This window comes from Empidonax traillii, unplaced genomic scaffold (genome assembly GCF_003031625.1).
Source record: "Empidonax traillii isolate 1590-97213 ecotype Southwest subspecies unplaced genomic scaffold, ASM303162v1 scaffold166:size2381449, whole genome shotgun sequence".
Taxonomy (NCBI): domain Eukaryota; kingdom Metazoa; phylum Chordata; class Aves; order Passeriformes; family Tyrannidae; genus Empidonax; species Empidonax traillii.
The window spans coordinates 196,493-224,160 of NW_020955359.1; the positions used below are offsets into that span (position 1 = coordinate 196,493).

General features: G+C 43.4%; 2 protein-coding genes across 3 annotated transcripts in view; one reads left to right on the forward strand and one right to left on the reverse strand.

The window, feature by feature from the left end:
* The first annotated feature begins 10,346 nt into the window (after positions 1-10,346).
* On the forward strand, positions 10,347-27,080 carry GPRC5B (G protein-coupled receptor class C group 5 member B). Of its 2 annotated transcripts, none has more exons than XM_027885397.1 (4): positions 10,347-10,457; positions 16,465-17,474; positions 21,998-22,110; positions 25,885-27,080. In XM_027885397.1, exons 2-4 carry the CDS (start codon positions 16,469-16,471, stop codon positions 25,888-25,890), a joined length of 1,125 nt encoding a protein of 374 aa, XP_027741198.1. In that variant the 5' UTR covers positions 10,347-10,457; positions 16,465-16,468; the 3' UTR covers positions 25,891-27,080. The 2 variants fall into 2 exon arrangements, with proteins under 2 accessions (XP_027741198.1, XP_027741197.1); XM_027885396.1 differs by lacking the exon at positions 25,885-27,080 and adding an exon at positions 23,482-23,566.
* Positions 11,318-27,668, reverse strand: part of IQCK (IQ motif containing K) — a 48,937-nt gene continuing 32,586 nt past the window's right edge. Inside the window, exon 8 of the mRNA XM_027885398.1 lies at positions 11,318-11,444. Coding sequence (XP_027741199.1) covers positions 11,437-11,444 — 8 coding nt within the window. The 3' untranslated portion in view covers positions 11,318-11,436. The remainder of the gene's footprint in view (positions 11,445-27,668) is intronic.

Genomic DNA, 27,668 nt, shown 5'->3' on the forward strand with positions numbered 1-27,668 from the left:
GGGCTTTGGCTAAACTGGCTGAGATTCCCAGCATGTATTTAGTCAGGACATCTCTGCAACATGTCAGTGGTGTAAGCCAAAAAGTTTGCTGGAAGCTTTAGAAGTCACTGCTCAGGCCCAGCAGGAAGTTTCTCTATTAATCTAATTCTGACAAAGTTATTTTACTTTAAAAGTTAAACTCTCTAAAATAAGAACTGCATTCTGAAGGAAGGGCAGAAGCAGTCATCTAAGCACTTTACTCTGCTCTTAACAGTGAGAGAAAACACTCAATATGATTTTCCTTTACTTTTTCCCAAAGATACAATTTGAGCACACTAGATCTCAGTTAAAGCAAAGCAAATGCTGGGCAGGGATAGAGAAGCACAACACAAGCACTACACAAACTCAAGCCTGTTTCTCTCCTGAAAGCCTCCTGACTTCCCAAAGGTCCTCCACATCTCAGCTCCCAAATGTGCAGGACTGTCATAGGAATAAATGCATGAAAGATGCACGTCTTGAACTGTGGTGGTAGGTAGGACCATACACACAAATGCCTTGCCACATTTACAGAAAAAAATTGCATAGAATTGCTCTTATGAGAGAAACTCATTTAGCTTCATATAGTATAAGAGTTGATCCCTCACTTCTTCCAGAGGCACAAGGGCCCTGCTGACCAAACCCAAGCATCCCTCTGAGCCAGCCGTCCACATTCCCAGGTGTCAGCCAGGAATCGGGGGTTGTGGTCTGACATGGTGACTGTTATGCTGCCGTATCCCTGCACAGACACACAGGAAGGGGAGTACCTGAGCATTAACATAAATATGCTCCTAATGCCGGGCTGACACTGGGCTGTCAGTGACAGGCACCAGGGGTAAGTCATCAGACCCAGGGACCAGCACGGGAGGATGCTCTGGCTGGGATGCAGCCTGCTGGCTTCAGTGCAGTGCTTAGCAGCAGTTTAGGTCAAAATCTTAATTTCAACCCATTTTTTTCTGTGTGAACTCAATATAGAAAAGTCTCCTCAAGTTGAACAAAAAATAATGTTTTGATAACCTAATCATCTTTTGTGGCCAGTCACCAGTTTCCTATTTATCCCACACAATCCCCTGCCTACTTAACCTTGCTCTTAAATTTTGCTGTGGGATCTTTAAATCTGCACTTGGAGGTTTTATTTTAACATCTTTATTTTCCACCTTTCTTTCCTTTCTCACACAATTGACACCATTAGATCAAAGCTTTGCAATTCTTTGTGGAGCTGTTGTGAAACCAAAAGCTTTCTGGTTTAGGTCTTCCTCAGTGAGCTTCGTCAGTTCCCCCAGTTCCAGGAAAGTAAAGCTGGGTAGAGTTAACAGCCCAGCTTGTTACAGCACAAAGCATCCATCTCTGAGGATAAACAAGTTATTTGCATGCTTTTTCACTCTTCAGCATCATGCTCTCCAGCCAAATGCAGCACTGTAAATAGTAAAACAAAGCCACACTTCATCCTGCTGGCCAGAGGCCTTCAACTTCTGAGGTTACAATGACATACAACAGGCAAGTGAAAGTACTCTCCCAAACATAAACAAAATAATGATTAAATCCAGTTGTTGCTTTTTTTTCCATATGGGTGTACAAATTCACCTGACAGTTTAGAGAAGTATATTATGTCTCATTGTAGACCTCAGACTCTCCACTTTTCCAGATGGCTGCAGTGAGGACAACCTGCCCTTCCACAGCTCCAGGGAAGGCAGAGGAAGGACTCAAAGTCCTGCCCAGGAGGCAGGAGGGAGCACACTCAGGCCGCCTCATGACAGCAGGACAACGGCTCCTATAAAGACATCCTGGCAAATGAGTGTCTCTGGCCTTTCACTGCCTCTCAAAGTGTGACAGCAGTGGCATCCTGCACCAAAAAGAGGGGGTGAAAGGTCCAGACCTTTGCATTAGGTACATCTAAACCTCTCCCTCATGGTGTGCTCTCTGAAGAATATCAAAAGGCTTCTGGTGTTCAACAACCAGGATTCACCTGAAAGGAAATGGGAAAAAAAAAATTATACTTAACTTTCTAAACAAATTCAAAGTCAAACTATCAGTGAAGGAACACGTCGCTCTCTGCCTACCCTATTTCAAGGCTTGGCTGCAAGTCAGTGGCACTTTGAGCTGCAGCCAGCTGTGCCTGTCCAAGAGGATCCCTGGGGAGCCTCAAGCCTGGCTGCCTTCTGCCCACTCCTCTGCAGTACCTTGATCTCTGTGCCCAAGCTGTTCCTGCTCCTGTGTTGTGTTCCCTGTCTCCAGTCCCCTGCCCAGTTCTCAGATCTTCCCTCTGAGTGTGCTCAGCAGCACCCCAGGGAAAGGGCAGCCACCAACCTCTGCTTCAGAGGGAACACCTGATCCGGTTGCTGCCTTAAGGAACACAAACAAACTGCACATAACATAATACAACACAAAAATAAACAAAAACAGTACTGTTTGTGATAAAAAGGCATGAATCTTATGTCTTCTGCGCTGCACTGCAGCCCAGTCCCACTCAGGATGTGGGATGGAGGTGACTTCTAATGACAGGGTCGATGCTCTGCTGCACTTGCCCAGCAAACAGCACCTTCTGCCAAGCTGCCCAGCTCAGTTTATGTGGCTCCCCACTCTCGTCCCCAGCACTCCTCAGGACAGCTGCAAAGGGACTTTTCTGCATCCCACAGAGGTGCTGCCATAACACAAGAGCTTCGCCCGCCTTCCTCAACAATCTCAGTCAAAAATGCTTTGCCTGGACCAAGTCCCAGCAGCAATTGTGGCAGCCCCAAGCCATGGACAAATGTTCATCATCCTAACACTGAAATACAAGACCAGTTAACAGTCCCTGTTGACTCTGGGACTGTTTTTTCAGGGAAGGCACAGGAGCAGGATTGGTTTGTCTCATGGTGATGGCCCTGTCACCAGAAATATCACTGAGTCCAGACAAGCTTCAGGTGATAACAACAGTAACAAAGCTGAAGGAATTTCTTTTTGACCTTCAACTCTCCCTTTTGATGAGATACATCACTGTGTTCTCACAGCTTGAGCAGTCTCTTTGCTGGATCCATTTGTGACATGTAGTGTTTTTGCCCAAACTCCATTTCCTTCTTTCCAAAGCAGTAAGATCTGCTTCTGACTCAGCCTCAATAAAACACACAGCAAGGACCATGAAAATGAACGTGCAGTGCAGGGATAAAATTCACAGGCCACATTTTTTAGGCTAGATCTTCATTGCCCTTCATTTACCCTCAGAAAGGATATTAAATCACGCTAAGTCTCGATGCAAAGTAAATCTACCAGCAAAAGAGCAGTTTAAAAGGAATCTATCTCCATGTGATAAATAAAGTGAGAAATGGGACTGCACAGGCTGAGTGATGGCCCTGGAGAGCCCACACTCCCAAGCCTGTGCGGTACTTACAGCGACAACGCTCCCCAACCATTCTCTGCCTGAATAAAAATCCCACCAGCTCTGAGGAAACGACTTGCTGAGAAGTGTGGGTGGAAAGCAGAGAAGGAAGCCAGAGGAATTTTTTTCTAGTTTAGCATTCACAAATTTGAAAAGAGCATTTCAGGCAAAGCCTCGTGCTCTCAATGAAGCTGTAGAGGCTGTGGTTTTTCCCCATTGGTGTTTGAGAACTGGCCTCAGGGTTTACCTGGTTGTGAGCCAGAGGATTCCAAGTCCTCTTGACACTGAATGGCCTTGGAAGTGTTTTGCTCTTCGCAATGGTAAAGAAGTGAGTGGCAAGGTACCTCTAGGGGAGGTAAATAGCATTATCCATCCAGCATTAAAGCACCAGTCAAAAGTCTCTCGTGAAATGCATTTGAAATCTGATCCTAAATTCTTTGAAATTACCCTTTTCACTGAATTTAGTGGAATTCCATGCAGTCTCTAATCTCCCTGGTTTTCTGCTTAACCAGCCACTTGCTTTCATAAGAGAGGCATCCAGGCACAGAGTGTTCTCTGACAACAATAAAGCTTGTAAGTGTCCAAGCACAGGAATAAAGTGAAAGGAAATAAAAAACCCATTTCACAGAAAAAAAACCCTCAAACCCTAAACTAGTAAGAAATAAAAATATGGCCACTTTGCGTAGATTCAGTGCTAGGGATTGACTCCAGACACAGCCAAAAAGTAACTTTCAAGTGCATGTAATCTATTTTTTACAGATGTGAACTAAGAGGCATATGAGAAACATCCATAAAAAAAAAATCTCTTCTTTAAAGTTTCAGTACAACATGAGCAGTGAGCTTGAGGGTTACTTTAGACATGCTTTCAGGCAGCAATACCCTTGTGTAACACCAAGTGAGCTGAGGATAATTGTAATGAAACAGCCTCTATGGCACCAGCTTTCCTTTCCTAAGAGCAATCCTGCAGGATGCCAGCAAAACAGCTCAATTATGTAAGAAAAAGCCACCGATTTTTAGAAAGAACTATAAAGAGGGGTGGTTCATTGGAAAAATGGGTGCAGTTCATCACCTGTTGTCCAGCTCAGAACTCATTTCTGAGTCTGAAACAGAAAAATCCCAGCTGAGCAGGGCACTTCAGGCACTGCACTAACCCGCTGTCAGGTCCGGGGAGGAACTGGGGGGCACCCCTCGAAATGGGGAGAATGAACCACCCTTCAATCCCACATTCCAGCTGTGAATTCAGACTTGCTCAGGTTTACAGCAGTTGAGATTCTGGCCCAAAGACTGGCAGAAAATGAGCTAGCAGTGACAACAGATGGGAGGGCAGGACAAGGACAGGGCTGAAAAGGCTTTCAGAGCAATTCTTCCATTTCCTGGAAAAGCTGTAGTGTTGATCTTCAGTAAAGGTACTTTGATTCCTATTGAGCTCTGCTGGTCAATACAAAGAGGTGACCCTTTCTTAAGGTTGTCTTGTATCCATGGTTCAATGTGACAAAAATCCACCAGAGACAGAATAACTGGTCCTTTTCCCCCTTTTCTTGCTTTCCCTTTACTGCTGGTTATGGCTTAGTTTTCTCTCATTAAGTTTACGGGAACTAGCATTTTACCCCACACCATCACCGTGATGAGATCCTGACTCCCTTTGCATTAAAACTCCATGAAATCTGACCATTTTATAAATGGGGAAGATTTCTGGATTCCTGGTCTACCTCCATTTACAGAATTACTGCAATTACTGCCCTGTTTAGAGTTAGATAGGCCAGGAACATCTCAATGTGTAATTTCTAAAGGCAAAGCCGAGTATTTAATTCATCAGCCTCTGAGGCTGTTCCCGAGATCCTGGCGAGCTGCTCTGTGGCCAGCAGGTGACAGTCTCAGCATCAGAAACCCTGGGCAGCTCACAAAGAAGGGATTGTTCGATATTCTGCCAGGATACAAACGTTATTTTTTTTTTTTGTTTTAGATACATAAGCAGTCCACAACAGGGGGCAATATTTTCACCAAACATGCCAATAAACAGGAAGGCCAGAAAAATTTCTGAGTGCGATTTCCCACCTCTTCAAGAAGATAATTCAGAAAAGAGCATGAATGACACTGCACTCAAGAGCTGTCAGCACCATTCTTAGCAGAATTAAAAAAACACAACCCTTTGCATCTCAGTGTAAGTGTAAAACCAGCAGATATAAACAAAAGCATTCATAAATCAAGCCCATTTGAAATATAAGTACCTTGGAGGGTGTCACAGTTACACCAGCTGATACCTTTAGGGTGTCGAGGAGGGAACAGGATGTAGAAAATCTCTGTGTACGTTGCAGGTGACTGTAACATTTTCCTGCAGCAGTCCTGGATAGGGCTGTGTGCACAGCCTGGAGCACAGTGGCACCTGTGAGCACAGCCACGTGCCACAGCCTGGCCACGTGTGATGGCCAAGACAACCTTTGCAGTGTGAGCTAAGAAAACATCCCCATTATACATTTAGGCACATCATGTTCCTTTCGGAGATGGCTGCATCTTGTTTAAAACCTAAAGGAACACAAGAACTGCTTGAATGGGTCAGTCAGGACCAGAGTGTGTGGTTCGTGGGAAAAATGAGAACCTACAGTGGGTTGTCATTCCCTGCTGTAGAGCAGTCACTCAAAGAAACCTCGTTGGACCCACCGCCATCCACACACACACCACGAGGAAGCTCAAGGTTCTCCAGCAGAAACTGCTGTTCTTGGCCAGGGTCACTAGATCTCCAGTAGATGAGGTTTTAAGGAAATTTTCTCATGCCTTGGAACAGAAAGCCACAAATCATTTGCTTGATCAAATTTATTTTAATCCAATTGGGTCTTTGCCTGAGCAAAGGTCAAGAATAAACTTTTTAAATCTAACTGGTTTGGCCAGTTTGAGAGATATCTAGCCAGAGCCTCAGAGAGGGTGTATAGCAATAACTCAATGAATCAGAGATATGCTGATTTAAATGTCTGTCTCTGGTGGTTTTCCTTGTGAAATTGAGATTTGTAGGTTTTCAAATTCCCATAATCACATGCCTGATGTCACAGATCATCTTGATTCAAAATGTGTTTGAAAAAGCTGCTGCATTAAATCTTAAAACTCATCCATGTTTCTCTTCAGCTTAAAGTAAGCATTTATGCATTAATAGTGTGATAAATAATGTGTTAAGAAAACAAACAAATATCACATTGACTGCATCGCAAATCATTCCTGCATCACTTCTCTCTTGTCCTGGTGTGGAGGAGACTCACTGCCTTCCCATACAGTGTATGTCCAGACAAGTGATGGGGTGAACCACAGGACAAAAAAGAATTATTAGTAGGTGCAGTGCTTTAAAAGGTGTGTTCTCACCTTGGTTTGTCTACCCAAGTTGAAAAACAGGTATAATTTGGATCTGAACACAGATGTGACATCCAACACTATGGCCATCTACCCACACTCTCCATCCTGAGAGCACCTTTCTTTTGTGCCATGGATACAAGTTCTTCTGGATTACATTTCTCCTCAGTTCTTTCTTTCTCTCTCCTCCATGTTTCCGTCTCCTTCCTGACATCCATCTCTTTCTTCATATTGATTTCAAGACTCTTTTCTTTTTTCTTTTCCCCTTTCCCCCCCTTCTCCTCACTAACCACATTTGGTCACCCAGACCCATTTAACAGAGTACTGTGGAGAGCAGACTCTGCCTTGGGCAGTGCAAGGAGCAACGTGTGAAACTCTCTGCAGCAACAGAGGAATCATCTCACAGTGGTCACACAACTCTCACTGCCTCCTTGGCACTGGCAACCAATGGGAGCACCAGGATTTGTATCCTGCTCTGAGAAAAAGCAGGGCAAGTATTAGGCAAACTAATCACGCTGTAGGGATTTGTGTAACAAAAAGTACCTCTGCTTTGGGGTCAGAAATTATGTGAATCAACCACACACCATCTCATGGGGCAAATTCACCTGGTATGTCCATATTCTCTTCTGTCATATTCATTATTGGGGCGTCCCCATATCCAGGAAGAGATAACAGAACTGGGCTGCCCCATGATTAGGGCACACGGTCTGTCTCAGGGTATTCTTTCCAAGACTGCTGGAAAACAAACTGCTTTACAGAGGGTTGGTCCCCCCCCCGTGCCGTGCAGCCCTGTCTGTGCCTGGGGCCTCGACATGCTCCCTAATGCAAACAGTGGTAATGCAGACTTAATGATCGCTGTCATTTCCATGTGCCTACTGCTGATCTCTTAATGAAATATTCCAGTTAAATTGCACTGGCACAAGCACAGTTCCGTGCTGGCAGGAGCTGCAAAATCGGTCAGCCCAGTGAAAAGGTTCTGCAGGAGCCACCGTACAATAGGGAAGTCGTTGGTGAAATGCTGTTGGGACAGTTTTTGTGCCTGCTCCTGCAATAAGCATGACACCTTCCTGGATTTCTGAAGGAAAAGAAGAGAACAGAGGACAGAAATTGCCTTTATCTCAGGTTGGGACACAGAACAAAAATGAGGATGACAGTCTGTGGTGATATGGATTTGGCATTCACTGATGGGTGATTGGTATCCACTCAGCACTGCTCTAACAGGATCACTCCCTGCTGTCAAATCCTTCTAGGAGCACTGCTGCAGAAGAGAAAAAATTGGGAACATGCAGCACCACACAGACTTTCTGTTTACCTATTGTCACAAGCAGGAAACCAAATATTGGGGGGAAAAGAGCTAAAAAATCTGTTCAAAGAACAAATGTGTGTTGTAGGAAACAGAAGAGTAAAAGTCCTGAAAAGTGGAGTGTTTTTAAATTTGAGCATACTATATGACCAGTCTAAAATAAAGACAAATGGATAACATATACGTTCTTCACTATTCCAGAGATGAAGGAAAGCACTGAACTTACATCTCTTTAAGCCACCAGCTCTGGGAAGTATTGCATGGCATAAGCAGAGGTCTCTAAATTTCACCTTTACTTTGGCCTTGCATAGCTCCCCCCTTCCCCAGCCTCCTCCAAGCACTGCTCACATGCAAGCAGTCACTGGCTGGCCACTGTTGGGTCCCAGGAGCTGCTGTAGGAGCTGGGAGCACCACATAAAATCCAGGAATTCACACAGTCCATCTGGGTCACAGTAGCCACTCCATCCTTATACTTGCTCTCTCAAGGTGAGGAAATGCTGAAGCTGCTGGTGACTTAGTGGTTGACTGACAGAAATACTTTTCTCTTAATAAAAGTGTATTTTCAGAGCATATTTTGAAGTCAACTAGTAAGAAAGTAACGCAAGGGGAGCTGTGATTTAGTCCAGCTACTCTACCAAGTCCTCCTATAATTTCCTTGATGACTCAGTGTCCTGTCCTACACATGTTCACAGTAGCTAACACTAAAAACTGCTTCAAGCAGGACAGAAATCAGCCCTACTGGTAATGATCCACTAGTAACGGTTGAGAGGGGCATCATCTTTCCTGTTCTATCTGTACCAGGCAAAAGAGGGAGGCCATTTCCTTCAGGGAACCAGGGCTGACACAGGAAGAAGGGAACAATGCCCGAGATTTGCATTTGCTGAAGGGCTCAGTACATTGCTCCCTTGTGAGCCAGCCAAGACCGTCACTACATGAATCCTTGTGATTCATCCTCCCCCCTGATCTACCTCTCTGTATCCAGCATGGCACAGAGAACTCTGTGTGTTTATTTATACACAAAAAGGTCTTTACTTGCTACTGTAGTATTTGGGTGCTTGGCTCAGGCTCCCAAGCCGGAGGGGGGGTACAGACTGATCTGGTGAATCAGTGTTTTCTACTTTCCTGCCAGACTGCTGAGTGACCTTGGGCAGTTCACAGCAGCTTCACCTCTCACCACCTCAGTTTTTGTAAAATTATCCTGCTTAACTTTGAACAGCACGTAGCTATTGACTGATGCAGGGTAAGGGTATATTGCCTATGTGTGACTCAAATAAAGCCAGTGCCTACAATCTGGAATCAGCAAGGTAGAGAAATTGAGAGAGAAAAAAGCAGAAATGTGAAATTGTTCCTCTGCCTCAGCTTTTCTCGTCCTGATGCCCGCCTAAATGCAGGCAATTACAGCCCAATCCCACCATCCGATTTACTCCATGTCAGCCGCGCTGAGAAGTTCAGGTAACCCCCCAAGGCATCATAAATGACAGATAAATAAGCCCATGCATATTAGGAAGAGTCTGTCTAAAGGTTACAGTTCTGCTGTGCTGAAGAGTGCACGTTTCAGGGCAGATGCTTCCTTTTGGAAGGCTCTGGATATGGAAACCTGGCAAGAAGGGCAGGGTTCTGCCTGCGCTGAGGAAGGGCACACACAGGTCACTCCTCGCTGGTGACTCTATGTTGGCTGTACCTGCCCAGATTTTTGTCACAGTTTACGTGAAAGCACAACCCAGGGATGCACAACACGGCGCGGCTGCTGGTCATGGATGTGTCACACAGATGGGCTCTAACCGGTTGAAAAGGCCCGTGTGTGTGCTGTGTGCCCGCTCTGCCCTGCGCTCTGTCCTGCCGTCACGTCACCTGAGCACGTAGAGCTGCGGCCATGTGTGTGTCCCCCCGAGCGCTCACGGCGGCGATGTGTGCCCGGCTGTACCTGCGGAGCGAGGGTGTGTGAACGCGTGTGTGGCTATCGGTGTGCGTGCGAGTGTCCGAGCGCGCCGTGCGGCTGTGCTCTTCTGCCCCGGGTGCCGAGCAGCGCCCCGGGGTCGGGGGGGTGCGCTGTCCCCGGGGTACGCCCGGTCTCGCCGAGCAGACGGAGCTCGACGCCGCCGAACCGGCCCGGCTCAAACCGGGCAGAGCCGCGCCGTGCCGGGCGAGCTCATCCCCCCCGGGCCGATCCGATCCGATGCGATGCGCGCCGTGGCGGGAGGGCGGGGCGGTGGGAGGGGGCTGTCCGCGGGGCCGTGGCGCGGCGGAGCGGCGGGCGCAGAGCGCGGCGGACACCGCACCCCGCACGGCGCTGCCCGGGGCCGGGCGCTCCATGAGCCGCCGCGGGGCGGGTCGGCGCTGCGCTCGCTCCCCGCCGCGGGGCCGCCGCGCCGCCGGGGCCGGGATGTGACTTGCGGCGGGCTGGCGGACAGAGCTGCCCCGCCGCCCTCGGCCGCGGCAAGACAGCGGGTGAGCCGGCGGCGGGCGGGGGGGACACCGGAGCCGGGTCCGGGGCGCTGCCCCCGGGGCAGCGCTGCGGGCTGGGGAGGGGGGGGGGGGGGGGGGGGGGGGGGAGGCACAGCGGAGCCGCTCGCCCGGCTCTGCGCCCTGCGCTGCCCACAGAATTAGCCCGGTGGCCGCCAGCAGACAACAGGCTGGATATAGGAGTCCAGGGGAGATTAGACGGGATATAGGGCAGGATGAGGGGGGGGCTGGAGCAAGGGGCTGCGCTGCGCGGCGGGGAGCAGGGCGGAAAGCTGGCGAGGAGGATAGTGGAGTTGGGAGAGTGGGGACAGGCGGGGGAGGGAGAGACGGGGAAAAGAAACCGAAGAGAGAAATGAGCGAAGGGACAAAAGAGAGGAGGCTGGAGCGGGGTAGGCATCGTCCGGGGAGGAGGAGGAGGAGGCGGAGGTTGCAGGCGGATTAAGGGGAGCCCGGAGAGGCAGCGGCGGAGCGGCCGCACGGAGGGGCTTCTCGGCCTCGCACCGCACTCGCGGGGGAGTTGCAGCCCAGCCCGGCACTTCATCGCATTCCCCAGCGGGAGCTCAAGGGCAGGAGTAGCGGGGTACAGGCCGAGGGGGAAGAGCCTTCTGTTGGCCCCTCGCCGCCACTGTCCGGTCCCGGGGTCGGCGGGAGCCCCGGCTGGGCGCGGGTGCGGAGCAGTTTTCTCTCTAGTTAATAAAAGCCCTGTCTCCGTGTTACCTCTCCGCGAAGCCACGCAGTGATTGGATTTAGCACTTATGTGAACCCTTTGTTTACACCTGCCCTAATGTTTATCCCAAGGCTAACAGGATTTCCTGCGCGCTGAACCCAAACACCCAGGTTGGTGCTCAGCGCTAGCACGGAGTGCGTTTATCGGGGATACGCTTGCTGCTTTACCAGCAGGGAATATCGGGGTTGAGGTGTCCTCTCGCTGCATCAGGAGAAATCAGGTGACAGAACCCATCTGTTAGAAGGCTGTGAAATGAATAGAAACAGTCTGAGAATTAGCAAAGAAAATAAAAACATTAATTACTGCCATTGATTGCTATCCGTCGTGAAATCTACACTAGGCACTATGGTCAGGAGTATCCAGGCACAGGCGATTCACAGAATCTGACCGAAGGGAATTGTGAGCACCTAGAACATTAGCAAGATCATTTCATATTATCTTCAGCATTGCAAAATGTTTCTAAATGAAAACAGCACTTATTCTACGTGTCGTTTTTGGAGTGGGGTCTTGCTTTCTGTAACCGTGAGGCTCTACAGAGCACGATGTGTGTCTAATGCAGGGGCTGTCAAAATCACTGCTGTATTTTTGCCTACAAAGCACAATTGCACTATTAATTATTATTCTGGAAAAACACACATCTCTTGAGTAGTCTGATCTCAACTTGGCTGTTGCTGCTCTGTTATCAGTCCTGAAGCTCATTCTTCTGATCTGATCAAAAGCAGCTGGCAGAGATCCCGTGTTGTGATTAATTCCTCACTCACTAGCGTATCTCCACAACACTTCATGGTGGGGGCGGTTTTCTTTTGGAAATTGCACAGTGAACCAGTGTTGTGTCTGTGTGGCAGGCAGGTTACTATTTGTGCTACTATTGCTTATATTTACTAGATTGTTTTTCTTCTCTGTGATTGGATGCGTCTTCCTGTGTCTGTTGACTAGCACTGGGATATGGGAACAGGTAAAACATCTAACCATGAATAGCCTAACCCTAAATCTTCACACGATTACAGATTTGTTCTCTATACATATTGTGTAGCAGCATACAGGAATATCTTTTTGACCACGCATTTGCAAGCTTTGATCAGAAGACTTTAGTTATGGAAAGCCTCATTGATTTTTAACCATGACAACTTTTTGATGACAACTGTGAGATTTTCTGTTTCTGCTTAGTTGCTTGTAATTGTACTTCATACCTGCTGGGGCAGCTTTGTGTCTGCAATTTCTGTAGTGATTCTACGCCAGATAATGTAATGTAGGGGACTGCACTCGGTGGAGTTATTACAGCTGTCATTGAGACCTGTCCTGCTAATTGTTTGCTGCTTTTGCCTGAAATGTATAAGGCTCATTGATTCATTTAAAGTGCCTTTGGTTGCTCGAGGTTTAGGGATTTTACCTTAATAGCTTTACCGAAATAAAATTTTAGAGAGGGATCAGGGAGAGGAGGGGGAAGGGAAGGGGATGGAAATCTCAAGTTGATTTCCTTCTGTATGAACAGTTCATTCAGCTATGTGGGGGCTGTATCGGTGCCACTTACTGTATCTGTGCTGGAATGTTTCTGTGGCATTCCTGTATTACAATTGCTGTAGTTCTCTGGCAATAGAAACGAAGTGCCAGCCAAAAAGAGTGCTATTGTTACTACCGTGAGGTTGCATAACTGTGGTAAGAGCTAATCTAAACATAAAGAGGTAAAAATACTCCTCCTCTACAGTAACTGATTTAGGTAACCACCAGCAAGAATGTGCATACAGATTTTACTACAAAATTTCAAGAGACACAGGACTCTGCCATCCTACACACTGCCCAGGCTTGAGGAAGACACTATTTGAATACAACACCCATATTGATAGATTTCTTTTTTTCCAAAGTAACTTTTCTGGAAAAAAAAAACTTCATAGTTTTCCCTTCAAATTATTTAGTCTGTTGTTTTAGCTGAAGTTGTGGTATTCCCTTCCAAAACTTGTATGTCGTAATGCTGTGTTTTCCCTTGTTTTTACAACTGTCTGTGTTCAGTGCTGAGCACCAATGCTAGAAAGGGGTTTTTTTTATTGGTGTCATCACGGGGGGTTGATCATTATTGCCAGTTTTTACCCAGTCAGGCAGAAATACCTGGTAAACAGGTTGGAAACAAACTACTTTATTCATACCAGTGGGGAGGAAAAGATTTCTCCTTCTGAGACTTCAAGCCCTGCTTGCAAGCTTTGGTCCAGGCAGGTTCAGTGGGACTTACTGACATTTGGTAGGAAATGATTTCACACCAGGAGTACCTGTCAGCACTCCTAGAGGTTTCTTGGTCAGTGCTATAGCAGTCCAGAACCAAAGAGGACCATTGTTTATCTCCATCAACTTTCCCAAAAGTAATTTCACAGTTGGAAGTAACTTGAGAAAACTCCTTGAGTTGAACATCTCTGCATTTCAAAATACATTTTTATCTGAATTCTCAATATGTTTTGTCACAGCTTAATTTCCCTTTTCCAAAAGGGGAAATTTTCGTGGAGGGGGAAATACTCAAAATCATTAACCCTCCCTCCCCCCCACCCAAACACTTCCAGATAGGAAGAGGAAACAAATGATGGGCTGACAATATGACTGCTTACCCATGCAGCACAATCTCCATGGAAACAGACTGTCCTAGAATAGCTCAATCACATGAGAGTTACATGACATGAATAAAGTAACCAGAAAAATGGAAAATATATTAGAACTGGGGAGACTTGCACTTAATTCATCACCCCCCAGGTTTTTGGAGAGTAGCTAGTGAACAAAGCTAGTATTGAAAGCAATTTAGTCCATGCTTATCATAATTTGTAAGTGATGGGATAGTGGAAAATTAACATGACCCTCACTTAAGGGCTGTTTATTGTTTCCAGTTTGGGTGACATTTAGAATGAATTTTGAATCATTTTCCACATGACCTCCTCCTCCTCGAAATAGTACCATGGTTTGCAGCATTGCCTTAGTAGGTCCCAGTGGATTGCCTCTCCTTGTGTCAGCAGGCACTGACCATTTCACACTTTTTAGGACATTTCAGATACTCTAGAGTAAATTCGCCAGTTGAAGAAGGAGTTGCAGAACTACCTTCAGAATGTTTCCTTCTAGTTAATGATGTACTCATGAGGCAAGGAGATTTATTGAGTGTAACCATATTCAATACAAAACTGAATATATTTCACTGATGATTAGTTTTCTGCCTGTAAAGTCAGTGTTTTTAACGAGTGTTGAGACAGTCATTGAGATACCTATTTTACAAATAAGATATAAACAAGTATATGTTCTACCAATTCACCATAAAGTAAATTAAAGATATGTAGAAATCTCAAAGCATTTGTCATCAGGTGCAGGACATTGCATCATTAGAACATTGCAGCCCTTTCACCAGTGCAAAGATACGGTAATTTCTGTGGGCAAGCAGAGATTGTCGATTACACTTGTCCTGTTTGTTCAAGCCCAGATCACATTATTTGTCACAGCTCCCACTTCTGAGATGAAGGTTTGTAATAGGATGTTTTGTCTGTTGTGTGAGTGAAGACCACAGAGTCATTATGCATTTATATTAGCACATTTGCTGTCTTGGTGCCTCTAATAGGAAACATTACAATCTCCATCATCTGTCTGCTGGCAGAGGCTGAAAATGGCCATTGGTCACTATGCAGTGAAACATTAGTTTGACCACAGAGATCCTCAAGATTTAACTTTGGTCATCACACGACTGTAATGCACAGGAAGAAAATCCATAGTTCTCAGCTGTAAGAGACCCTGTACAGTTTTGTACAGTCTATGTATATAGTTTTCATGTTGGTAATGACCAGTTGTGCTCAACACAACAACACTGCACTGTTACTTTAAACCATTTTCAACTCTCATCAGAGTTTTTGAAGTTTTCATTAAATGCAGTTCTGATCTGTGAAGTATCATTGGACAGGTAACCATGTAGGGCTGTTGTCTATTGTACAAAAGGGCCATTGACAGCTTCTCTGCTTTTCGCTTGGTATCCTAAACGTGTCACATGAGCAGTGACTGGCAGTGAGTGACATGGCTGCCTGTTTATGTGGTGGGTTTGTTCGTGTGGTCACACCACACAGGTGGGAGTCTTGCTCTGAGCGCTTCCACCCTTGCACATTGCTCACATCAGTGGGCAGGATCCTGCTGGAACTGCAGCACTGACTGCAGGTGAAGGTTACCAGTGTCAGGTTTCAGAGCTGCTTCTCACAGTGTTTACTCCACTGCCCTTACGGGGCAGCTCTTGCCCAGGCACGCTGGACAGTTAAAAGTTTTATTTTTAACAATCTCCTTCGCCTTTCTTTGCTTAATATAAACAAGTGCTATAACGTATGTATTTTTAAAGCACCTAACCTGTGTTCTTCCTAAAACTAAATTGGGATTTGTCCAGGCTTTTGGTCCTGGTGGTCAAGTGGGATGTGTTGTGTTCCTGAAGAGTTTACCATTGTTTACTCTCTGAATCCGGGAATGTGATGCTCTGTTTTTTGTTATTTGTGTCCTTTGTATGGCTTTGGACTTGCTAAGAAGCACAATGAGACATTGATTTTTGACTAAGTGATTGATGACACTGCATGTGTGCACCATTGTCACAGAATATGGGATTTTTCTAGGCAACCATTCCCATTTGCAAGTGCTGTCTAATACCTGGGCTTTGGAAGAGGATGAAAGAAGTGAATATTATAACTATTTATTGACCAAGCATGAAAACAAGATTTTCTTTTTTTTTAAAAAGTACAATGTTTATTTTCCTTGGACTGATTTATCCTTTAAGTAATAATTTAAAAAAAATTTTTTTTTTTTTACTCTTCCTTTGTTCCAGTGAAAGGAACAAGGCTGTGGAACAATCTAATTTTGGTATAGTTTACACTTGCATCAGGCCCAGTGCAACTTGCACATACTTTAAGCACCTGAATTTGAATGGGGTATTAAGTTTGAACAGGTAGTAAGTATCTAAGTACTGTGTATAATGTATTATTTTGCACCAGGCTACATAATTTCTTCTGGCTGTGCTTTGGGATATTTGCAGGGGCAGAGTTTGGCAATGCTGTTCTCAATCTGTGCAAACAGAGTAATGAGTCAGTTTGCATTCTAAGTACAACAGGCAAAAGCAGCTTCTGGGAGGGCAGGGAAGGGGGCTGGGGGCAGGCTGTGCCAGGCAAATTCAGTGCGAAAACAGTAAACACGGGCTGCTGGAACGAGCTCTGCTTCCAGTTGCTGTGAAATCCTCCAAAGTGAGCTCCAGCTAAACAAATACTTTGTTGTCTCAGACAGAAAAATGAAAACCTACCCAGCCATCGGTTTCTTCCTCCTCTTCGTGATCAGCTATGGCTCTTCGGAAAACTCCAGCACGCCCAGGGGGTGCGGACTGGATCTCCTCCCTCAGTACATTTACCTGTGTGACCTGGATGCCATCTGGGGGATCGTGCTGGAGGCGGTTGCAGGGGCAGGTGTGCTGACCACACTGCTGCTGATGCTGATTTTGCTGGTGAGGCTGCCCTTCATCAAGGACAAAGAGAAGAAGAGCCCCCTGGGAATGCACTTCCTCTTTCTCTTTGGGACTCTGGGACTGTTTGGGCTGACGTTTGCTTTCATCATACAAGAAGATGAAATGGTGTGCTCCACCCGAAGGTTTCTGTGGGGAGTTATCTTTGCTTTGTGCTTCTCGTGCTTGCTAGCTCAAGCCTGGAGACTTCGCAGACTAGTTCGCCATGGGAAGAGTCCATCTGGCTGGCATCTAGCTGGGGTGGCGATCTGCCTGATGCTCGTGCAGGTCATCATCGCAACCGAGTGGTTGATACTGACAATTGTCAGAGATAACAAGCTGGCCTGCAGCTACGAGCCGATGGATTTTGCTATGGCTTCGATTTACGTTATGTTCCTGATGGTGTTTACCATGGGATTCTCGTTTTTCACTCTCTGTGGAAAGTTTAAGAAATGGAAGAAAAACGGAGTATGCCTCATTATAACCCTTTTCTTTTCCGTTCTGATTTGGGTGGCCTGGATGACTATGTACCTCTTCGGGAACGCCGAGCTACAGAGGAGAGACAAATGGAGTGACCCCACTCTGGCTATTGCACTGGTGTCCAGTGGTTGGGTGTTCGTAATTTTTCATGCCATCCCAGAGGTCCACTGTACCATCCTTCCATCACAGCAGGAAAACACTCCCAATTATTTTGATACTTCACAGCCGAGGATGCGCGAAACTGCTTTTGAGGAAGATATCCAGCTTCCTCGCAGCTACATGGAAAATAAAGCCTTTTCAATGGATGAACATAATGCAGGTAGGAATTTGCTATGGAGGACTGTATTTTTCTGTAGTAGTCAAGAAAAGTGTCTGTATGAGGCCTTTTTCAGGTGTTCAAAACAAGGGTCATTAGAAATGCCGTATTTTACATATTACATATTGTTTCCTTTTACATTAAGAAATCACCTAATGAGGGGGGGAAATGCAGAAAATGCATGTGTTAAGTTAGAATGATTCTTCTGCATGTTGTTTTTTCTTTGAAAAACTGAACAAATGCAAAGCCCTATTTTAGATTGTTTAAATGACATTTTTTGTCATTAGCAGGTAACAACATTTAATACAAAATATTTTCCCCAAACCCAAGAAAAAAAATAAAGTAAGTGGTCTGTGTTACAAAATGCTCAGCCTCTTGAGCAACAAAATAATTATGATTAATTATATTTCCATTAAAATTAATTTAGTGCCACTTCGTGTCACTGTGGGGGAAAAATGCCAAGTGGCTTATAGACGAGTTCAAAGACAGCCTTTGTTCTGAAGGCTTTCACCTCTGAGGTTTCACAGAGGTTTCGAGGTAATTTACTTTCCTTGTCACAGATGGATGCGTGAAGACACATCATTAATATTTCCAGAGAAACTGTTTTTGAGTGATTGCTGAAAGGATCAGCAACAACTGGGTGCTTAAAGGATCCAAACCATTGCTGAATGTCTAACCCGTGTCAGGAGTGCACGAGTTACTCCCTGACCAGGCAGGGGGAAGCAGGAGCCCGAGGGGGTTGTGGAGAGGGCGGGTTGTGCTCTGGTGCTGTCCCACACTTGGGTAAAGGATTTCATTACTGGTCACTCTGATTTTTGTTCACTCTAATTGAAAAGAATACTGGCCTGGTATCCCAGCCAGGAGCTGCCACGTTGCTTTGGCAGCCCCCAGAAGAAGGCTTAGGGCACATTGTCCAGGCACTTCACCTTTCCCTTTGTCTTTATGTGTCTTTGATTTCCTCTGGGTTTGATGTTTCTGCTGGGTACAGACCAGACACGGAAGAAAATAGCACTCTTGTTTGGCACAATGGCAGGTCAGGAAGGCATTTTTTCTTCAAGTTTTTTAGCAGTAACTTTAAAAGTCTCCTTCTAGTATGGAAGTTATGAACAGAAGGGAGTTAAGTTCTGTGAACAGATATCACAAAGGGCAGTGGTAAACCAAAAATCAAATGGATGAAAGAATGGTTGCTATTACTGGTGTTCCAGAACAACAGAGGCAGCTGAACTGTGGACTGTTAAAAGCACTCTTTTTCTGGGGATGTTTTTGGGTTTTTTAACTGTCCTCCATCCCCCATTACATTAATTTCATAGTAAGGTAACTGCAGTGAGCTATTTCTGACCAGGGCAGATCTAAGAACAAAATTGGATCTTTCAGTCTGTGTAATTCCAATTCATGCATGCGTTTAGAAAAAAGAACTGGAAACTCCTTTTTGATCTAATCATTCAGTAATTAAGTTTTTCAGTGAAACGGATAGATGTATGATAGCTGTAAAATCATTATAGTGTCTATTATACTGCAATTTATGTTCTGTTTTAATCTATCTGAATCTTAGTACAATACAAAATTGATTTCCTTATCTGATGCCCTTATTAATATTTATCTCAATAGATGCATGTCATTCCTAGTCCCATGGCTTGAGGGAATTTTTAATAAATCAAAACAGAGTTGCTATTCCTTTGCAGCAGTTCTTTAGGCACAGACTTGGGACAACAGTGTTTGGAGACAAAACTTATTATTATGGGAGAGACTTAATACTAAAGGAAATAATAATCAAGTCACGTATTGCAGCTGCTGAAATGTCAGTTTAAGTTGGATCACTGACATCAGCTGATGGTTGTCAGTGGTAAAGCACCTGGAGTCTATTAGCAATTGGCTCTCTGCAGGTACTTAGAGAATTTTCTCTTCTTTCATCCATTTAATTAACCTCAATTGGAGAATTCATCGTTAAGAGTTTAGAAATTAATAGAAGGGTACTTTCTTCAATTATACCTGGGAATAATGTTTAAGAGTAGAAGATCTACTTGTTGTGAAATTTTAGAAGACAAGATAAGCAGAAAACACCTCTTAGTTCCCTGACTGTAATACTTCTTTCAGTAAATAGTCAGCTTGAAATAGAAAACATGCCTGGACAAACATATTCCCCATTAATTCCTGTCATTTCCATTAATACTCATATAAGACAATTCCATAAATTTGCTCTTTTTTAAGATTTTAAGTGGCATTTTAAGAATCTGAACAACCTTTAAACTATAGGTTCAAACAAGCTTATGTCCTCCTAGTTTCCTTCCTTCTTTCTTAGCAAAGATGCAGCTTCAAGTTACACATCACAACAAGAGCTGTTCTATTCCAGGAATAACGTTAAGCATGAATAAAGCACAACTATTTTAAAGTTAGTATTTTAAATATCATTTAAACACCACACTAATCTGGGATTTTAATATTCATATACTAGGTTGAAATATCTATTTAAAAGAGTTATTTTCGTAGCTGTGTCTTTTAAAAATGTTAGTAAAGTATTTAGAAACCCTGGACAAAGGCCAGTTCTCAGTGCTTTCTGGAGGTGCAGCGCACACTAGCAGGGCAACCTCTGTAGGCAAAGAGAATTTGCCTTATACATGAAAAATCTGGATGTGAAATGTAGAATGCTACAGCTGTCAGGAAACCCAAGCCCCAGCAAGTCCAGCACTCCTTGAATTTCATTTAATAACTTCTAGTACTACAAGACACCATTTCAGCCCATGCCTAAAAGCAAAGTTAACAAAATTTAAAATAAGTGTTAAAAGGAGATTTTGACACACTTGCTCAGATCTTCTTGGCACTGCTTTTTTTTACCTATACATACCCTATGCAAGAGCATGTATTTAACGGTAATGGGAAAAGTACAAGGAAAAATGGTAAAACTGGTATGAGAAAAAAAATCCAAAATGAGTGTTTCGTCCACCAGCTTTATCACAGATTCTCATCTTTAAAAAATTTCAGATTCTTTGCAATAATAGGGAAGGGAAATTTAGCAATATGAAATTGAATTTCTTGGCTCTTTAGGATAGCTTTGAAATTAACCTTTTTATGTAAATATTTTGTGCAGATGTGTAAATATAGATAGTATGTATTATAAATTTTTATTTATATGTACTATCAAATACCAGTGCAATCATTTGTGTTTAATACACGAGATGTAGTCAAATGACAGCAGCAAAAAAGTGCTACTGACCTTGAGATGGTTAAATATAAAATAAAAAGTACTTAATTCCAGCTTAGGTATTTTCATCATTTGTTCTCTCAGTGTTCTGCAAGAATATGTAATTTTAAAATATAGAGCAAATGAGGGTCTGTGTGTCTCTGAAGTCAACAACTGAGCATTTGCAGGATGGAATTTCTAAATTTCCATGCTAAATCAATACTGTTCTTCCTCTTGGTGCACAGCTCCCAAAGAGAGGAGTAGCAGTGGATAGAGGACAGCATATGGCAGTAGGATCCATTTAAATCTTGTTCTACACAGAGCAACTGTATTAAATCCTGGCTTTATTAAAGTCTGTGCTGTAATTCTCGTAAACTTGAGCTCATTCACGATTTCAGCCAGAGAGCACAGAATTGTAATTTGAATTAAATCTAAGAGAAATTCTTGCCCCAGGTGCCTGAACTGGGCATGTTTCTATTTACCAGCTGACAGATGAGTATTGCCCGTTGTAACCACGCACATTGTGTGGATAAATGAGCTCTGTTCCCTGGCCACATCTGAACTCAGTGAAGCCATTATTTACCCCCAAAATTAAAGAGGGAGTTTGTGTGTGTCCATCCCTGGTGAAGAGAGAAAGCAGCATATCCCTCACTATGCATATCCCTCATTCAGAACCCAAACTTGTGCTAAAATTAATGGGGAGACTGATGTTTTCCTGGTATAAACATTCAGAAGGACAATCGGTATCTTCTCTTTTGCCTCAGTCATTTGCCCTGTTTAAGCTATTGGAAAGCAATATTTACTCCATCTTTCTAGTTTCTCAGAGTAAATATAATCTGAAACATCTGGAAAATCCTTATATGCTAGTCATGCTGAAGTAATGCTCAGGGGGCTGTGAGCATGCTTACTGGCTCGAGCAAGGCTTTGGATCTCTGTCCACTGAATTTGATAGAGAGCAAATTGTAATACATTTCACTTAACCCCACAGTATCCAGACCAACACAGTAAGCCCTTTGGAAAATGCACTGTGCAAGATACATTAGAGTTTCAGTGACTGAAGATATTGAGCTCCCATTGATATGAGACTAAGCAAGCTTCAAAAATTTCGTTCCATTCAATTTTTTCCTGTTCCACAGCAAACAGTTAATTTTATGTAAATCTGATTCTTCCGAGATCCATTCCCAACTACAGAACAGAAACAGCTGTTCCAAAGCAACGTGAAAACTGGCATGGCAACACGAAAGTTAAAATCAGGGGCAAAGTTCCCAATAACTAAGCTGAAAGGAAGATTCTTTGTGACTTCACAGCTTTGATTGTGTTCTAAGAGCGCTCTCTCTTTTCTGAACAGCACTAAGAACGGCAGGATTTCGAAACGGCAGTTTGGGAAGCCGACCTAGTGCTCCTTTTAGAAGCAATGTTTATCAGCCAACTGAGATGGCAGTTGTGCTAAATGGTGGGACTGTAAGTATCAAAATGTGATGATTTAAGAGATCTTTGATATGCACTGATATATACAACCACTACTAATTGAAAAACCTGCTCTTAGCTTATTCACAGCAAGAGGAGAGCTATAAATGAAAATTCGGGCAGCAAGTATGCATGTAATGCTTCCTTTCCCTCTAGAAAATATGTAATTAACAAGTATTTTGCATTTCTTTACTTGGCCATTCACATTATGCAGTGCAGCTTGAGTGAACCAAGTTTTTTTGTGAGACTGCATGTTCAATGGCCCTTTCAAATCTAATTTGTGTTAAGATATTTAACATAACTATTAAGTGACACCATTTCTAACCTGATATTTTTCAAGATCATGTGAGTCACAGAAATGTTTACAGACCAGTGCATTGCTTTAAATAGGAATAATTGTTGCAGATAGTGGTGATCTCTCACATCTTCCACTTTCTTGTAAAATGTATCTAATTCTTTGTAACTTACAGATTTGTACATCTCTTGAAAAGGGATTCATAAAAGAGGAATATAGAATATTTTAATGTTAATAGCATTGATTTTTCTTCCTTAGACAATAGTTTGGCATGCAGTTCTTTGATAGACCTGTTTTTCTGCACCCTGGTTGTTGTAAGAATGGTTTAGCGGTCTGATGCCAAACGGATTTTCTGAATGTTTTTCACATCATGTGTAATTCACACTTAAGACATTTTCATATAGCAGGCATACTGTTTAAAAAGAAGAATTTTCATCCCCACATTTTTCATGCATATCTACATGCTTCTTAAAAATCTACTCATGGGCCAGTTTATACTCATGTGAGTTGGGTTTTCTTTCGTTTGAATCATGAGCTGATTCCATAACTCAACCTCTACATTTAAAATCAAATAACGTGAACTGATTGCAGGTCTGGTTTTGTTTTTAAATAAGTAAAGGTTTGGTTGATTATAGTGAACAGGAGGGACTAGATAAAAGAATTCTCCTGTGGGGGTAAGACAATGTGAAACATGCCAACTTGAGTAAAATGAAAAGGCTTTGCTCTGTGTCAGTAATGGATTGCATCCTTCTGATGTTGGGATTTACCTCCGCCTGTTTTCTGATACCAGAATGTGCAGCTCAGGGAAAAGGCAGTTTAAGGATGAGAAGCTTGAGAATGTGGTTTGGGGGTTTTTTTTGTTTGTTTTTCTTTGCTCTGAGGTGGATACAAAGCTCAACGAAGAATATCAGATAGTGATTAATGCACTTTGTGGGTGGAAGATGAGTCTCTTTGTATCACTTTGCTGTAGAACTACCATCTGGAAAGCTGTCATGTACATGTAGCATGATAACACTGACTTTTGAACAGTCTAGATCTCTCAGTTATGGGTTTGTTATCCTTATTTCCAGATACCAACTGCTCCGCCAAGTTACACTGGACGACACCTCTGGTGAAAGGCTGTAGGCTGTAGAGAGTAAGAATCCTTGTTGCAGATGTTGTTCCCTGGCAGTGTGTCTTTGAGGGAAGGAATCCATAACAGTACCAGAACAAAGCAACAAAACATCCAGGATCTTCCAAAATCCTACAGAGGATTTTGTCTAAATGTGAACACCATTGAACTGAGAATTGCAAAAACAAAATTGTAAAACTGAAGCTGAATCTAACTTAAAATTGAAGTAGGCACACCTTAAATTGGAAGAGGGGATATTGTATTCTGCAATGTAAGATATTCTCGTCTGTAACTTGTGTGCCGGGCAAGCCTGTTTTTGGTGGTTGCCAGTTGCTTGCAAAATACCCTCCTCTCACCTAAACTTAATTCATGTTGCCACAAGAGATTGCCACGCAGGACTTCTTTCCATTTTGCTCCTTTTCCCTTCATTTCAAACGTCATGAGAAGTACCTTGTTTGCTCATTCTGTAGCTGTACTGTGCAGTCACGTAGCATCATGTGTAGTCAAGCATCGTCACTCCGTGGCAACTCAATTCCCATTACGCCGTAGGCTGATACACTGCTCTTCAACAAGCTGGTCTAGGAGGTGCAGTTCTGGAGGGATGAAAGGTCTAGGCATGTTTCACGTGAGTTATGGAGCTTCTTGAGGCAGAGAGGGAAAGTGCAAGGTCCAGCGCAGAGGCAGCCATCCTCGGCCTCGCGGGATGGATTCCGTGTTGTTCCGGCCTCAGCCCCGGTGGCGAGCAAAGAGCTGCGCTCCCACATCTCCTGCGGGCGAAGCCGCTCAGTGAGACCTTGCAGGGATGTCCTTTGGCAAAGGCTTAGCTGGGAGGGGACGTGAGGGGCGTTTGCAGCAGCAGGTGGTTGTGCTGTTGGCTGAAAGGCAGCGCTGCTGCCCTGCCCACCCTCGGGCCGGGCTGATGGCCAGGCGGGAGCGGGGGCAGCCGGGGAGCATTGCCCACCCCTGGGAGACACTCAGCAGCAGAGTAGGGTCGAGACCTCCCTTTCCAGTCCCTGTTCGTATGAGTAGTCCCCTTGACTGCAGTTGTTTGTGCATTTAAATGTGGTTGTGCATTTTAGTGCCTAGAGAGTAGAATCTCCGTGCTGGAGGTGGTTTGTTGTTGTTTTTGTTTATTTAAGGTGGTTTCTTCCCAACTCCTCCCCTCCCCATCCATTTTCTTGAGTTGATATAAGGCAGACTTTCTCAAACCTTTTTATCTTTGTTTTCTCCAGGTTATTTAAAAGGTTCCCATCGCCCATTTTTTGTGCCATGGTTTTTCATTATGTTGAAGCAATCATTCCTTTCTTTAACATTTAATACATATCGGACATTGAAAACATCATTGTATCCTCACTGTTTGGCCAATGTTAATCTTAGCTTTCCTCGATACTAAAAGCTAATTGTTTTTACTTGAAGGCATAGGAAACATATAACAATTAAACTTTGCATATGCTGTAATAAAAATATATATTTTCAAACTAAAAAAAAAAAAAGAAATAAAATGTACAAATAACTGAATAGCTTAGTAGCTTCACAGAGAGAAGTTACTTGCTGTGTACTGCAAAAGAAAGACAAGCTTTTTATTTTTCAAGAGTCTTCCTGATTCTTCATGTACCTCCATTTCTACTGAATTAGGAACCTAGTCCTGCAGACTTGTACTCCCACGAGTAGTCCCATCGGCACCAGTAGGTCTACATACAGGTACAGAGGCTGCAAGACCAGTCCCTAAGTGTTGCACACAGATATATGTATATATATATATGGAAAAATATATATTGCCATTCTTGCCATGATCATCTTATGGGGTTTTATTTCAAAGCCCTTCTCCTCCAGAAGCAATGTTTTCCTGTCATGCATGAGTGAAGGAGTACATTTGCTCCCCCCTGCCCTTCCCTCCTCGAGGCAAAGGAAGCATGTGCTTGTTTTAGGGATCCTTTATTTCATTTGGTATGTAACTAGATGGCCTTAGTAACCAAGTAGGGTAGGGGTGGATATTGCATGCTATCCAGCGACTTAGAAATACATTTTGCTTGTTTTAGGCAGAGCTTTGATCAAATAAGACTATTTGAGATAATGATAGCTACCCATTATTATGCTTAATTTGGAAAAATAAAAATAAAAAAATTACCCATCACTAGCCTGCAGAATTTTGCTTTTAAAAACCAATTAAAAAAATCCCTCATAAAACTCTGTCATAAAAACATATAAGATGACCATGGCACAAATGGTAGGACAGCTTTCTTTTTAAAAATTTATCATGCTACAACCAAGACTTAAGAAGTATAATACACATTTTACAGACCTTGGACAAAATCTGTACAAGATATAGTTATCTTAAGGAACTTTTTTTTTCTTTTTCTAGATGTGACTGAATTGATAAATAGAGTTCCCAATCCTGCTTCTGATGAAGTTGTTTGGAATTTGAGGCCTTAAGCAAAGATAAGGCCAGATCCTACAAACTGCTCCTCACATGACTAGTCTCACTGGGTTAGTCATGTGGACTATTCACAAAACTAAAAATTAGCAGGATTGGGTATAACGTGTGGTGGTGAAAGTGTGGCAATAGATTAGGAGGGTCTTTATTTTCCAACTTTATACAATTAGTAATAAGCAACTTTTTTTTTTTTTGTAAACTAGTCTGTGATGTAAAACGCCCCAAATAAAACTGTAATTGAAGAAAGGCACCTTTATGTTAACTTATATTTTTGTTACAGTATTTACTTTTGCCTTTTTTGAAAGTTTTCTAGAATGTAGAGCATCTGTGAACAACATAATAAGTAAGTAAGCACAAGCCTTTCGCAGTTCTCCTAATTATAATTAGCTTTTATACTATAAAAGCTACTGTGTTGTCCCTTGATGGTTATGTGCTCATGGTGTTTCCATGCAGAAAAATGAAATCACAAAGCATCTGAAAAAACTATTACCAAAACCAAGATTTATAATGACTGGCTTTTGATCAATGGCTGGAAAAGAGTTCAAAGCCATTCTTTACAGATCCTGTCCTGCTTTCAGATGAGTTGAGGGTGTTTGACGCTTGCCAGAAAATATGTAGCATCTTCAGAACACTCTCAAGACATACAACTGTTTATATAAACAAGGTACATGACTACTATAGAACGAGCTGTTTCAGCTTTTAATCTAAACACAGGCATCTTGGTTGGCTTTGTTTGAGCTCGATGCCTTGGATTTAACCAAAGGCCATACAAAAGGGAGCATTGTAGCTTTTATAATAAAACAATTGGACTATTCTACCAACTTACAGGATTGCAAAGCAGGTGCTTTTTATTAATTGATGAGAGCTAAAGCTCATTTTTGATAGATAATATATATTTATTAAATGTATTAACGTGTGTTTTATAACGTACCCTTTTTTCCGCTGATTGTTGCATACTGGTATCTTATTAAGTACATCTTTAAAGGATTTTCAAGACAATCAATGTGTACCATGATGACTGTACATAAGTATACAAAACTACAAAGGTTGTAAAGCATGGGCAAATGTTTTATTTTCAAAATGCTGTTCTTAACGAGAATAAAGGCTTTACTATTTACTTACAATGTTTGTGTTAAGTCGCTCTTAAAATCCACCTGAAGATTTTCCATTCCAGTGAACTAACGGTGCTACAGACGGCATTGTCCTTTGGGGCAGTTCTTCAGTGTAAGCTCAGGTAAACTGAAGGAAACAGGCTTCTAGAGGCCACATTCCTCCACCTTTGGCCACATTCCCGTGCTTACCCTTAGCTCTGGCACCTATCAAACCCACAGTGAGCCAGTCAAAGAGATGAACAGCCAAACTCTTAACAGACTAGTGATTTTTTTTTTTTTTTTTCCAGTTGGCTCAGCAGCTTCCTATCCTGCCTCAATTGCTCATGCTTGGGAAAAGGAAGGGATAGGATCATACAGCTGGGGTTGGAGATGGCTTTTTCTTCAAATGGTTTGATTTCCCAGATCTGGTGCAAGAACTGTCACCACTCAGGAAAAAAAAAACGAGGAGTGGGTACTGGTATAACAGTGAAGACAAAGTCTGTGTAAGTGATGGAAGAAATCCATATGGAGCCACAGCAAGTGCTCTTATCCATGTTCTATCATGTGTTTGTTTGAAACAACTAGATCTTTGACTTATATCAAAGTAGTAGAAGAACTGCA